This window comes from Vespa velutina, chromosome 6, assembly GCF_912470025.1.
Source record: "Vespa velutina chromosome 6, iVesVel2.1, whole genome shotgun sequence".
Lineage (NCBI taxonomy): Eukaryota > Metazoa > Arthropoda > Insecta > Hymenoptera > Vespidae > Vespa > Vespa velutina.
The window spans coordinates 1,731,334-1,746,095 of record NC_062193.1 but is presented as its reverse complement, the minus strand read 5'-3'; the positions used below and the strand labels follow the sequence as shown (position 1 = coordinate 1,746,095).

The following is a 14,762-nucleotide window of genomic DNA, read 5'->3' as shown; positions in this document are numbered from 1 at the left end:
GACTCTTTTTATATCAATGTTTCACAAACTATAAAATTGAATAAATGTTCCGCGAAAAATTATAAAAATTAATATTATTTTATTATTTTTATCTGTTATGTTTAACATAATTAAAATTTGAGAATAAATATTTGTTTTGTCTTCTTAACCGTTATATTTATTTGGTTAATTTATTAAGTTATTAATATCTACCTTCCCCCGTAAAATAACCAATGTATACCATTAAAAATTTTAGATATTACGAAGTGTTCCATCATAGAAAAAGTTTCAGTATAATGCTATTTTACAAAGAACAATCTAATCCTAGAAAAAACAAATCCCTAAAAGTATTATAATCAATACCATTATATAAAATAGAATTGAAGCAATCAACAACTCAAATAAAAACAAAGTTAAACCTAAAGAAAAAACAGAATCTCCAAAAATATTACAATCATTCTCAATTTTAACGTGAACATGTTTTTCCCGTGACTCTCGTGTCTCATTGGCATCGTTTCCGCGATAATTGTGGCAACGAGATGCCACTTGACTCGTGCCACTGCACTCTCTCTCTCTCTCTCTCTCTCTCTCTCTCTCTCTATCTCTCTCTCTCTCTCTCTCTCCTCGGTTTGTCTGTCTGTCTGTCTGTCTTTCTCTTGTTCACGATGCGAATACTATGGTAATCCAAAGAAGGATCTTAGAATGAGAAGAAGAAGAAGATGAAGAGAAGGAAGAGAGAAGAGAAGCTGGTAAAGCAAAATGGTGGGGAGACGACTGCACGGGCCTTCAAACACGCCGCCCGCGCGCTGCACGGTAGGAGAGCGCGTTTCGTACATGAATGGTAATGGGGGGGGGGAGGGGGAAACGAGTTCTCGTTCCGTGTGCACCGACGTAATCGCGTTATCTTAAGGCTCTGGACTGACCAGGCGCACCCGATCGGAGGACGATGAGAAAGAGAGAGAGAGAGAGAGAAAGAGAGAGAGAGAGAAGAAGACACGATATTGAACGGTTTTTTCTACATCCACATAAACCGATTCTCACTGACTTTCCATCAACTAAAATAATGTTTACGTATATCATCGAATAACTTGATAACGATCACAAGCAATCGTCGATGAAATAACGTGTAATCATCACGTGACTTTTTATATAAAAAATATGTTTTTAGAACGACGATAAATGTTGTTCTAATTGGTTAATCCTGATGATTAACTCGTTCGATATATTTGTCGGATTATTTATTTCAACGTTTATAACGTCGAGGTAAATATAATATTATTCGAGGGAATGTTACATTAAGAAGTAATTATAATTACGAATTAATCGCTCGATGTGAAATGTGATTACATTCGAAAGAAATTAACTCTTAAATGACATTAAATTGTACGAAATAATGAAATACTCTTTCTCTCTCTCTCTCTCTCTCTCTTTCTCTCTTTTTCTGTTATTATTCCCTTTCCAGTTATATTCGTGAATAATCGAGAGTGTAATTTTCTTCTCAACGAACGATGACGATTAACTTCGATGGTAATAACTTGAAATTCCGAGATGGAATCACTACAGCAGAGCCGTCCTTCGTCCCTGTCATTTAATAATCTTAACGGATCGTGAGAAAAGACTCGGAGCCAAACTCAGATACGAACGAGATTCGCTTACGAAATCGTTCGGTGCGTGTGTCGAATCGATCGAGGACCGCAATCGTTATTCCCTTTCGATCTTTTATTTAATCTTACGCGTCGTGTTAATTGCACAGGAATGAGAATTAGTCGATAATTACCTGCCCGGAATGAGGAGTATAATGCCAACCGAGGACGCGTAGTAAGGCCATTCGTTCGGTGCGACCATTTTTCTTTTTTTTTTTTTTTTTTTTTTTTTTTTTTTTTTTTTTTAAACCATTCCTTTGCAAATTCGATCATTACAAAAGGAATCATATTGAGTAGTATGCATGCCAAGGGACTGCGGAGTTCGTATCAACCATTAGAAGGCATGATGGAGAAGCTCGTATACATAATAAAGGATTCGTGTTACATAAACTCGAGAAAAAGAAAAAAAAATAAAGAGAGAAAAAGAGAGAGAGAGAGAGAGAGAGAGAGAGTGAGAAGAAGAAAGGGAAACAAACGAAACCACGATGTGGAATCGTCGACGTCAATCTGAGTTCACGCCTCGTTTCAAGCAGTTAATTGCGATGTAATCTTTTGGCTCCGTTAGGGATTCGCTATTATACGAACCATAAGAGGAAAAGAAAGAAAGAGGGAGAGAGAGAAAGGCACCGCCTTGAAAAATGGTTTTTTAAATGCTCGATGTGTTTTGTTCGAAATGTCATACATATAGTTCTATATCGTCTGTAACGTGTAGATTATAAAACGAAACCTTTGATAATGTTCTTCATAAATTAGCCTTTCAAATTGTGATGTAAAAAAAGGAAAAAAGAAAGAAGGGAAAAATAAACAGAAGATTCGTAATGTTTCAGAAAAACATGAAAAATGTATAACTTCATTCAATGCTTTTCAACGCGATCTGTTTTCTCCCACCTTCTTTATCTCTCTATCTTCCTTTCTCTCGCTCTACGTCCGGCCGTCGCTTTGTGTGGCTCTTTACACCACAAAGAAACCACAAACGGGGTGTCACTGTTCCATTGCGTGAGATAATGCATCGGCTTGCGTATACTTTTACGCACAAAAGCAGCTTCGCGGCAGGCTTACGTGCCTTTGTACAAGCCCTTCGTGCGATGCGAACGCTGCATAATAATGTCATTGCGGCATGCTCGCACGGTGAATCACGAAAGTTCAACGGTGCGAAGAGTTTTCTATTCATCCCTCTCCCTCTTCTTCATCCTTCCCCCTCGCTCTCTCTTTCTTCCCTAACCATTCGATTCAAATTCGAAATAATACGATCGATAAGATACATGAAAAAAAAACGTTCCATTGATCGAATTAACGTTGAAAAGAAATAATATCTATTATAAATATACATAGATATATAAGAAATATATAAAGTGACATATACAAAGATGATATCTTAGGGTATATATCTTAGGATATTCTAAAAATTGAAAAATCCTTTCTTTTTGACTTTTTAGGCTAATTTTTTTTCTCGAATTGTAAAACTACAAGTATAAGAAGTTTTCGCATATCTGTATATATAGATATATATATATATATATATATATATATATATATATATATATATACACACATATATATATATGTATATACATATTATATATACATATATGTATATGTAGAAAATATATACGTATATAAATATGTAGGAAATGAAACAGCGGAATACGAAGGCGTTTCTTCGAGATAAATCGATTGCTTTTATCAACGTCCGACCGGTAGTTCGGTTTGAACTGTTGTCAAGATAAGACGTGTGCACTAGTGACTCTTAACGAATAAATACTATACAATTCGAGTACGTAAATATAATATGCAGAACATGTACGTGTGTTTGTCAAATCTAGTAATTTTGAGATAGTGGGCAGTTGCAAGTGTATCCAACCAAAAAATTTCCAAATTACAGTTCCAATTAGGGAAAAAAAATCTCTATCATGGCATCTCATACTCAAATGGCTCAACAGTTGCCTGTTAAAGAACAGGCAATAGTGCTCGACTATGTCAATGGAATTTCTGCTCAAGAGTACGTAACAGCAATTGGTCAAATAATTGGTCCCAAAAACATTGGATTTGTATCGCCGATCTCTAATGATCTTGTGTATATATTTCTTAATAGTAAGGAAACGGTGAACAAGCTCATAAATAGTAATACCGTAGTAAACATTGGAACACACGTTTTGAAGATACGACCATTAATTCCAAGATTAATACGAATTATCTTATCTAACGTGTGTCCAATAATTCCACCCTTTATTATAGAAAAGGAGCTCGCCAAATTGAATGTTCAACCAATTTCGCAAATAACGTTCATCAAGCAAAATATTAACGATCCCAATTACGCTCATATATATGGCTCGGATAGAGAGATGTACATCCGACTTGAGGATGCATCAAAATTACCAGAAATACTTCAGGTAAAATACGATGATACAAACTACTTGATCCAGTTATTAACGGATATAATCACGTGTAAAGAAAAACATACTACCGAAAAATCCAAAATAGAAACTCCAACAGAAAATATATTAAATATTAAAGATGAAAAAAATAATGAAAAAAATAATGAAAAAGATACCACGAATACTCAATTTGAAAAAATACATAAAGCTATTAACCTGAAAGATGTTCCAGTAAGAAATTCAACTTGGATTCCTCAACCTAGTACATCAAAAGCTACTGAACTTATTATTATACCTGATACAGAAATCTTCACTGAGCCATCATCAACATCGCCATTCACATATAATTTCGAAAAGGGTTCAAAAATGAAGAAAGAAAAAAAGCCAACAGACAACAAAACCAGATTACAATATCTAAAGAAAATTGCGAGGTCAAAAATCATTATGCAGGAAATCTCTCAGCAATTACAACCAGCTAAAAGTTTTATTATAGCCAATATGGAAAGATATCAGCTCAATTTTCAAAGTATCAAAGAATTAATATTTACTACTTATTATCATTCAAATATTTTCGCAATTGCCGAAAATTATACAAAAGACATCCCCGCACTCATTGATTTGCTGTTAAACGTTAAAGAGTTTATTAAAAAACGATCCTTAAAAAATCGAATCACTAAAATAATTGAGCGTCTAAAATACAGAAAAACATTTCTCCCCTAATAACGACTGCCGATTAAATTCAAATTATTATTACTACTAGATATACGTACATATATAACCAAATGTACGAGAAAAAGGATTATCCATACTATAACTTAATTCCAAGTAGCCAATACAGTTTCAAAAGTAGGGAGATTGTGCACAGTGAATGTTCGAATGTTCGAATGAATTTCGAAAATAAGATTAACAAATGTAATTTATACTACATATGTAGTTCATATATATATATATATATATATATATATATATATATATATATATATACATGTAATATATTCATGTAAATTGGAACAAATTTTTATTGAGATTTCAAACGTCTAATACAAAAAAATATTTTAAAGAAAAATAATAAAAAAAGAACGAACGAACATTTGATCGGTCAATAAAAATGCAAAATTTTATTTGGAACAATCTTGCTGTACAAATTATTTGATATTAGAGAAAAAAAAAGAAAGAAAGAGCAAGAGATTATTTAGACCTATCAAACTATCAAAGGGATTCCATCCATGTTGCAAATGAGCCTCGCCGTATTCCGGTCGCTTTTAATTCGGTACTCAATTTGGATTAAAATCTATAAATCCACCATTACGAATCGATACAATGGTTGACCGATAGCATTCGAAGAACACTGATCGAAAAGGTTAATGATCGTAAAATGTCAATAAAATTACGGAATTTTCTATTTATCATTATTTCTTTGTTTACTCTTTCTCTTTGGATCCAAATTTCCGATGGTTATGCATCTTGTCGACACGCGATGAGTAATTACTATTAAACGACTTTTCTCTCTCACTCTCTTACTTTCTCACTCTCTCATGTAAATGAAGCGTGAAGAGTGTATTTCTTTTGAGGGAAAAAGATGGACCCATTGATTCTGACTGATTTCTATTCGTTTTAAATTTTGCAAACAATTCGACGGTCCTATTCACATTTTTTCCACCAACGAAAGAAAGAAAGTATTCCACTGAGCGAATTATTTCTGCTAGTCCCTTTCAGTTCATCCTTTCTTTATTTTATTTTTCTTTTCTTTTTTTTCTTGTTTCTCTTCTTCTTTCCTTTTCTTTTCTTTTTGTTTTTGTTTTCGTTCTTTTTATTCTGGAATTCAGGTTCGGACGCTCTAAGGAAATATCACGACTGGGTGGTCCGTTTCGGTGGCTACATTGAGACGTCAGCGGTACGGTAACTCGGCCGAGTTCCTCTCAAGCTAGCGTGCGTTCGTTCCTGCAAATCGTGCCGACTCTCGAAAGAAGCTTGAAATATCGTGCAAGGAAGAAATCTCTCTTTCTCTCTCCCTCCCCTCTCTCTTTCTTTTTTGAAGAAAGAAGCAAACACTACCATTATCGATCCCGCGCCAACGACGTTTACGTTGCCGAAAATCAAGATCACCCAAGAAGATTGTACAAAAAAACAAAACCGCATTTACATTACACATGACTTTTTCAAAAATGTAACTTCTATAAATATTATGGAAATAATTTTTTAAATTATAATTATAACATCCTAACAACAATCAAATATTTATACGTTTATAAGTACAAAAATGTACTTATAAGTCAAAATAAGAGTACATCATTTATTATTAAGATTTATTAAAATAAATATTTATAGATGTCCTTTATACATATTCAATAAATATTAATAACAATTAATTAATTAAAATAAATATAAAATATCATAATAAAAACATAAATAATCGTAAATAAAAACATTGTACTACTTAACGATTTATATCGATATTAACCTATAAAAGTATGATCATAGAAAACTATACGAAGAACAATACAGTGGCATGTTGATAAGAAAGATCAAAAGAGAAAGAGAGAGACAGAGTGATAGAGAGAGAAAGAGAAAGACGGAGAAAGATAGAGAGACAGAGAACAGTGACAGATCGACGATCTACGAGAGCCACACAAAAGGATCAGGATTAATTCTACGGAAGAGAGAATGGTCGGGGGTGAGACGTAGGAGAGAAACTTCGTGCTTGTGCAAGGAACGAACGAACGAAAGAACCAACGAACCAACGATCTGCAGTCGAGACGCATACGGAATACGTATGCCAAGAGCATGGGCCCTCACGCGCATCGATCTCGCAATACGGATCACCGCATTATACGAAGTCGCTCTTAAAGCCGCTTTTAAGGCTCGAACACGAGACACGAGGTGCTCGTGACATTGCACTGTCTATGATAATACGACACGCGAACTCCATGATCTGCTCTACGTACGACGATATTCCTGTTTCTACCAGCTCCGAATGATCTTAAAACTCACTCTCACTCTCTCACTCTCTCTCTCTCTCTCTCTCTCTCTCTTTCTCTCTCTCTCTTTCTCTTTCTCTTTCTCTTTCTCTTTCTCTCTTTTTACTGTGAAAAATCCTTACGAAAAGTTATTTCATACAATGTATATTCTGTTATCTTATAATTTTCGTCAACTTGTTTCAATAAAAAACTATATTTATATGGTAAATAGATATTTAATTATAATTGAATAAGTTTAATATACAAATATATAATATATATGTAATTGTAATTAATCCAATAAAGAGAAAGTCATTTATTAATCACAAACACAAAATTGGATATAAAATATTATTTTCGTTAGAAAAATTTTTTATTCATCATTGAATTGTTATTCATTTTTTTAAAGTAAAAGAAATGCTTATGTTATCACCAGCCCAATTCTTTGAAATTGCTAAATTGCTATATCATCCAATGAATTGTTCTTACGTTTTCTTTGTAAATTATACGAAACGTAATATACACTCTCCTTCTAAACACCCATTCAATTAATTATTTATCTTTGGAAATGAGCAAAAATATATAATATCAATTTCAAAAGAAAAATACATAATATTGCGATGTAAACGAAAATATAAAAATGAAAAAAAAAAAAAAGAAAAAATTGTAGAAAATATTTACTATTCTTTTTAAGAATACATGAAATAATTATATTATGTAGAATAAAACGATAGAATCACTAGCTAATTATTATAATTGTTTTACGACATATACAAAATGAAAAAAAAAAGAAAAATTGGAGATTTCTATTATATAAGATTCCATTTCATTAGGTATTAAAAGAGGTTAAGGATCTCTTCTTTCTTATTCTCTCCCCATGATATTTCGCGGTCACGATAGTACGTGTAATGCTCGACACCTTCCTCTTTGTTTTTCCTTGAGCGTACCGCGAGCTTGGTTCACCGCTGGTATTCAGTAACTCGGTCACTTTGCTAATAAAATCGCATACGTGTTATCGAATTTGCAAACTACTTTCATTCATTTTCTCTACATACTTTCGAACATTCTACAAGATTAAAAATGAAAAAAAAATGAAAAAAGGAAGACGAATAGACATATAGAAAAAAAGAAAGAAGAAGAAGAGAGAGAGAGAGAGAGAGAGAGAGAGAGAGAGAGAGAGAGAAAGGCAATATTTGTTATATTTAGAACAAAAATATATCATTCGAAAATTATAGTATTACTTATACTAATATAATTATACTATACTAAATATATGTTAACTTATGTTAAAAAAGAATAAAATTAAAAACCTATATAAAATGAAATTAAATAAAAAATACAAAAAAAAAAAAGAAAAAAAAAGAACGCGTGCGTGTGTGCATGTAACTGAAAAAGTTATGAATTGGCATTATAGAAAGGTCAATTTCTTTGCGGACCACACGCATTCACTACGCTCATTTACGACTAACGATTATTTATGCGTGTGTATCCGGCGATATAACGACATACCGTGTACCTACTATTCATGTATGTAGGTATATGTGTATGTATATAAATACATATAAAATGTGTAAAGCTAATGCACCATGACACCACTAATTTTAATAATAATAAGAATTTAGGTATTAAACACAGGCCCCGAAAATCCACGCGTTTTTCACATCCAATCTAAAGAATATCTAAACGTGTGTATCTATGTGTGTGTATCTTTCAAGCGTGTAACCCTTTAACACCATGAGTATAACCACGATACGAGACAACAAAAAGAGAGTTTGTTGAGTCTTCTTCGATCGTGGGAACGAGATCGTTCTTTGCCAAGCAAAAGAAGAGGAAGATGCAATCGGTATTTTAATTCTATACATCCTAACGATAAAAATCGTCAAGTTTTCTATTCAGAACAAATTTTTCCGATAATCTTTTCCAATATGCATATACACGTATGCATATTATATAAATAAGTATATATTATTTATCTATGCAAAGATCGAAGCAATAATTCGTAGATCATATCGCGGATAATGTTTAGGCTGATCTTAGAAACTTGTAAGGAATGTTGAACGTAGACCGCCCGTCGTGCTCGTCGCCTGGAAATAAAATAAAAAGAAACAAAGAAAAGAAAGTAAAAAGTAAAAGAAAAAGAAAAAAGAATGGGAAAAGAAAGAAAATACAAATAGTTTACACGCGAATACGATTCGAGAAATGAAAATCGTGATCGTTAACGACCGAACGTTGCAATCTCCCTTTCTCTCTCACACGCACAGACACACACACATTTTCTCTCTCTCTCTCTCTGTCTCTCTCTCTCACTTTCCGTAAAAAGGGAGACAGATGTAGAAGGGTGATAAGAGGTCGTAGACACTGGATCTGCTTCGCGGGAAAAAACTGACTTTGTCGTGTGTCGCATGTGTTAAAAAGAAAAAGGGAAAGGGAGAGGGGGTGGAGAGAAAGAGAAAGAGATATATAGATAGATAGATAGATAAAGAAAAAATGCGTGGCCGCGAGATAATAATTCGTCCCAATTGAAGCGGTCAGTTAGCGCAATTATCGTTGACGGTGTACGCGCTCCCTCGCGTTACTTGATAGCGTAATTAGTGTCGTCTAGCCGGTTGGCGTGTGAAACACGCGGCGGTAAACGCGAGCAATCGTATTAATCGTTAACTATCTTGTACGAGAGAGAGAGAGAGAGAGAGAGAGAGAGAGAGAGAGAGAGAGAAAGAGCGGCACGCCGCGTACAAGCCTTCTTCCTTCTCTTCTTTCTCCTCCTCCTTATCCTTCTTATCCTCCTTTTTCTCCACCTTCTTCTCCCCTTACTTTAACGTTTCTTCCTCTTTCCTTTTACTCGCTATTGCTATCGTTACCGTCGTTACCATCGTCGTCGTCGTCGTCGTTGTGGCAGCATAATAGTGACAGTCGTAAAGTTAAAGCCGCGTCCAATTAATTTCTACCCTTCTATCGCCCTTCTTACCTTCAACTTCTCTCTCTCTCTCTCTCTCTCTCTCTCTCTCTCTCTCTCTCTCTCTATACATATACATATAGAGATAAATATATATATGTATATACATATATATATATATATATATATATATATTTATCTCTATCTTTTTATTTACTTACTCTTTCAAATGAGAAAGAGAACGCTTGAATCGCCTTCTTCTTTTTCTTTTCCACGCCGACTCCGCAAACGCGTGGAAATTAATTCGACGACGTGCGAGCCGAGTCGAAGGTACGACACACTCGAGACCAGCTGATACTTCGAACAAATTTATTATATTGCCGGATCGTGAGCTCGCAGTAACAGAGAGTGTTGTTTGTCTTTTCTCTCGCTCTCTCTCTCTCTCTCTCTCTCTCTCTCTCTCGCGTGCGTGCGCGCCAATGAAATTTTTCCTTTGGTCGTCGTCTATATATATATACTTTTTTCTTTTTTTTCTATCTTAACGACGATTATTCCCAAATTACTTTCTTTTTTTTCCAAAACGCATTATGTAATCAATAATAAAACATAATTACAAAAATATCCGCCTGCATTGACCGTGACATGATATCAACCAGACCGATCGGATTCGTCCTTGGTTATTCATCGTATTACGTTCTTAGCTGCATGTGGAATTAAACGAGCGGCAAGTAACTCAATGGCTCTTTCGTAACTGCGAAATTGGATAACTTCGACCTATATACAGGTAGAAAGGACTAAATCGATATAATACCTTGGCTTGTTTAACTCTTGGAATGAAACGAACAAAGTACAAAGGAAAAAAAAAGAGAAAAAATCTATAATCGAGCTTGCTTGCTTGCTTGCTTGTTTTAACGAAGTAATGAAACGAAGAAACGAAATCAGGAAGATATTATTATATATTGATATAGAAATTCGAAATTAGGACCATGCTGATCTTTTTCTCTTTATAGAAAAAAAAAAAGAAAAGAGAGAAGGAGATAAAAAAAGAGAGAAAGAAAGAGAGAAAGGACTAACTCTACGTGATATCTAACGGTACAATATAAAGTATATATACGTCGCGGTAACGTGACAGGAGATTCAATAAGGATACGATATGCCCAACGACGTCCAATAACTCAGGCTCTCGTTACAATGCGATCCTAACAATTACAAATAACCCTCGCATTGGCGTTCGCACGGTCGTTGATCGACGACGATATCCTCGTCTTCGAATCGCTTAGTCGTTTACAAAGGGTCCTTCCTGGTAGATAATCGTTTCGTGGAAGTCGTTCGCGTCCTGGAGCTCGTTGGCAGCTGAACAACTTTGACTCTCTTGATCGAAGATAGAAAGAAAAAAAGAGAAAGAGAGAATGAAAGAAAAAAAGAAAAAAAGAAAGAGAGAGAGAGGGAGAGAAAGAGAGGATATAATAATAATATAATAAAAAACCCCTCCCCCAAAAAAAGAGAGGGAAAAAACTTAATACAGTATATCGAAGACGTAATGACTGTAAGCGAACAACGTCGACGTCGAATATGACGACGACGACGACGAAATGGCGAACGAATCGAAAAACGATCGAGCAGGCACGTAATGGGCCATCGGCTCCGTATTTTTCGTCGATTATAACCCAATCAACGAGCCAAGCCGCGAAAGTAGTGGTGGATGAGGGCTAATATGGAGCCGGATTGCAGCTGGCCGTACCGTTTGCGCAATGCAGGATGCACTAATATGGTTTCGCGAGCTTCGATAGAAAGCGAGATACATACGTTATGAGCCCGTCGTCGCTTGTTTTGCATACGCGTTGTGTACGCGCTGAGAGCAAAAATCTTTCGTTCTTATATTATGTGAAAAGAGAGAGAGATAGAGAGAGAGAGAGAGAGAGAGAGAGAGAGAGAGAGAAAGAGAGAATGAGTTTCGGGTCAACGGGCGTAGTTCTTTTCACTCAACTTATTTCTTTTCTTTTTTCCGATATTAAACTCCTGCAGAATCCGTTAAATCTCGATGTGAAGTTATATAAAGCATTCAAGATTTATGCTTAATTATCGAATTTAAAAATCGAACAAGTAAATATATTGAATTGTACCGAAAACATATTTCGATTGTTTTAAATGATATGCACGATTCGAAATGAACCCCGATAAATTTATTTATTACAAAAAAAGAAGAGAAAAGAAAAAAGAAATTATAGACTTGATCATATGGCTTTCGATATACGCATGTTTATTCTTTTTTTCTTTTAATAATAGTATCGTTATACATCTAACGTAAATACTGATACGTTTTGATACATATCAATCAGTAATCATGTATAAACAATAGATGCGAATTTTCCTGAAAACCCTCAACGTCTTACATTCTCTTTCTAAACCTTTCTTCTTATATTAACAATTAAACAGAGTTATATAAATATAAATGCAACTATAGTTATTAACTCAAAAGAGTACTCTCCGTGATATTGGTCTTAAAACATTGTACCACGATTTATTTCATTCTACCGATTCATTTGCGCAGAAGACGTTTCGAAGGACGAAAAATGAATTTCCATTAGAGGACATAGAAGTGAGAGTTAGTCCTCTCCGTGTAATTACACCTGTCGCGTTAGACGATGAGAGAAAAGGTCATCGATGTTGCGACAAAGTGACAAAGGGAAACGTTGACGACGACGACGACGACGACGACGACGACGACAACGACGACAATGATGGCAGATGCCTTCCTTGGACGCTTTCGTTCAAGTCAACGGCCCTAAACTACAGGCGGAAGGGGCGGAAACGTTGAGCTGCACATAAATAAGTGCCTGGAAACCACAATGCCTTCTCAGAGACGTCGCGTGTGGGCAGACGAAGCGGTATGGACGCCTTTCTCTCTCTCTCTCTCTCTCTCTCTCTCTCTCTCTCTCTCTCTTTCTTTCTCTCTCTTTTTCTCTTTCTCTTTCTCTCATCTTCGACCTGAAAATCAATGTGAAACAATTTGACCGAAGACCTTTCACGTGACATACCGTAAATCTCTGGTACATCGAAGGAATTATTTTTACCGATGCCTCTTCTCTCACAACGTGATCTACGCTTAGACTCATATTCGAAAATAAGAGACAAACTAGAAAAGATATGTATAGGTAGATATGTACGTATGTATGTATAGGTATGTATATATTTATGTATGTATATATATGTATATATAATATGAAAGAAAAAAGGAAGATGATCATAGTTCCATCAACTAAATTGAGTCGTAATCTCGATCGATTGTATGTTTGAAACTTTCATCGATAGTATTATACTATACTACTATTATTATTACTACGTAAATATTCTTGACGCTCGTTAAGCTGGTTTCTTGACTTATGATTATTCCTGGTGAAAAGCGAATAATCAGGAAAAGTATTATTGAAAGAGAATCGTTAAGAAATAAAAGAGGAGAAGACAGAAAGAGAGAGAGAGAGAGAGAGAGAGAAATGTATGGAATAAGACGAAAAAAATAAAGTGTAATGGGTTCTAGTATAGAATTTGAATTAATAATACTCTCTCTTTCTTTCTTTCTTTCTTTCTTTCTTTCTTGGTTTTTTATCTCTATTTTCTATCGAACTCGAACATTATGCTCAAACGTATAAAAGCTAGCTCAATGTCGTTTTAACGCGCGTGCCACGTTGAATACCGGTATTCCAAGACGATTATTCCCTGCGAATGTACTCGAAACGACGTAAACGCTCTCGCTCTCACTTAAGAGAAACGCAGTGTATATCGTTCGATGATTACACGATCATCGAATTACAGAATTATGGAAGCAAGAGGCAAAACGATTATAAGATTGACGATTGTAATGGAATTTCTCGGATGAGACTCGTTACGGACAAAACTTATTTCTTTCGTGGAAACGACATTAACTCTTACTTCCCGTATCCTTTAGTTAACGGCATACTACACTAGAAGAGATCCTTGGAAATCGTTTTGTGGTGAAATCGCAACGCATATCATGTTACATGACGACTGATTTCTTAGAAGACCGAGAGAGATAAATCGAACGTACGATACACCGAATTTTCAATGTTTCTTTTTCTTTAAATCGTATTACTATTAGCTATACGAGAAATTTAATTGAGACGATGTTAACCTTCGAACGTTCGCTATAGTACTGAGATATCGTTTATCTTCGGTAAAAGAGACGAATAAATACTACGTGCTCCGTACGTACGTATGTATGTGTATAGTGTTTCTTAAAAAAAAAAAAAAAGAAACTATCAATCGTATTTATCTATTGGCTTCAATGATTTCCAAACTACAATGAATGTCAATATCATTGTTAATCTTGAGATACATTATTTTGAAATAAATAAGTACGTAAATTTTATTTTACGTTTTAATTTGATAGTATATAAATATATATATTTATTAATAATAGTAAAAAGTGAAGTTTGTTTGCGAAAGTAGCGATAATATGTCTTTTAAAAAGAACTCGAAAATCATCTTACCATTAATGAAATTTTTTTTTAATTATAATTAAGTAGTATTTATATGTTATTGGTAATTGTGAAAACTATTGTTTACAAAGTAGTAATAATGTCTTTTTAATAGAGTTTGAAAATCATCTTAGAGTTTACAATTTTTTCAAATATGTAAGTGTACATACATCTCAACAATTACGTTAATAAACGACAAATTTCTCTTCTTATTTCTACCATAAAAGTCAAACCTCTTTCTAGAAAGCTATGTTACAGAAGCGTGATCGTTGGGGCAATGCTTGCTATCGTTGAGGCAAGAACGCTTCATTCATACTTTTACGGGCCATTTACGGTCGCTTTACGTCGGCGTATCGGTCTTATCAGCACTTCTGTACCGCCTACGATTTTAAATGTGCTTGAACAAAGCTAGAAGTAGA

General features: G+C 34.6%; 1 protein-coding gene across 7 annotated transcripts; it reads left to right on the top strand.

The window, feature by feature from the left end:
- The first annotated feature begins 3,331 nt into the window (after nt 1-3,331).
- LOC124950108 lies at nt 3,332-7,295 on the top strand. 7 transcript variants are annotated; one of them, XM_047496362.1, is made up of 3 exons: nt 3,332-3,422; nt 3,505-3,621; nt 3,858-4,972. In XM_047496362.1, exons 2-3 carry the CDS (start codon nt 3,597-3,599, stop codon nt 4,715-4,717), a joined length of 885 nt encoding a protein of 294 aa, XP_047352318.1. In that variant the 5' UTR covers nt 3,332-3,422; nt 3,505-3,596; the 3' UTR covers nt 4,718-4,972. The 7 variants fall into 7 exon arrangements, with proteins under 7 accessions (XP_047352318.1, XP_047352313.1, XP_047352320.1 ...); XM_047496357.1 differs by having other exon boundaries at nt 3,505-4,972; XM_047496364.1 differs by adding an exon at nt 5,824-7,295 and having other exon boundaries at nt 3,334-4,012.
- The last annotated feature ends 7,467 nt before the right edge of the window (nt 7,296-14,762 follow it).

Bases quoted from the DNA above. Each gene is read 5' to 3' on its own strand.
- LOC124950108 (XM_047496357.1), top strand. From the start codon at position 3,533: ATGGCATCTCATACTCAAATGGCTCAACAGTTGCCTGTTAAAGAACAG.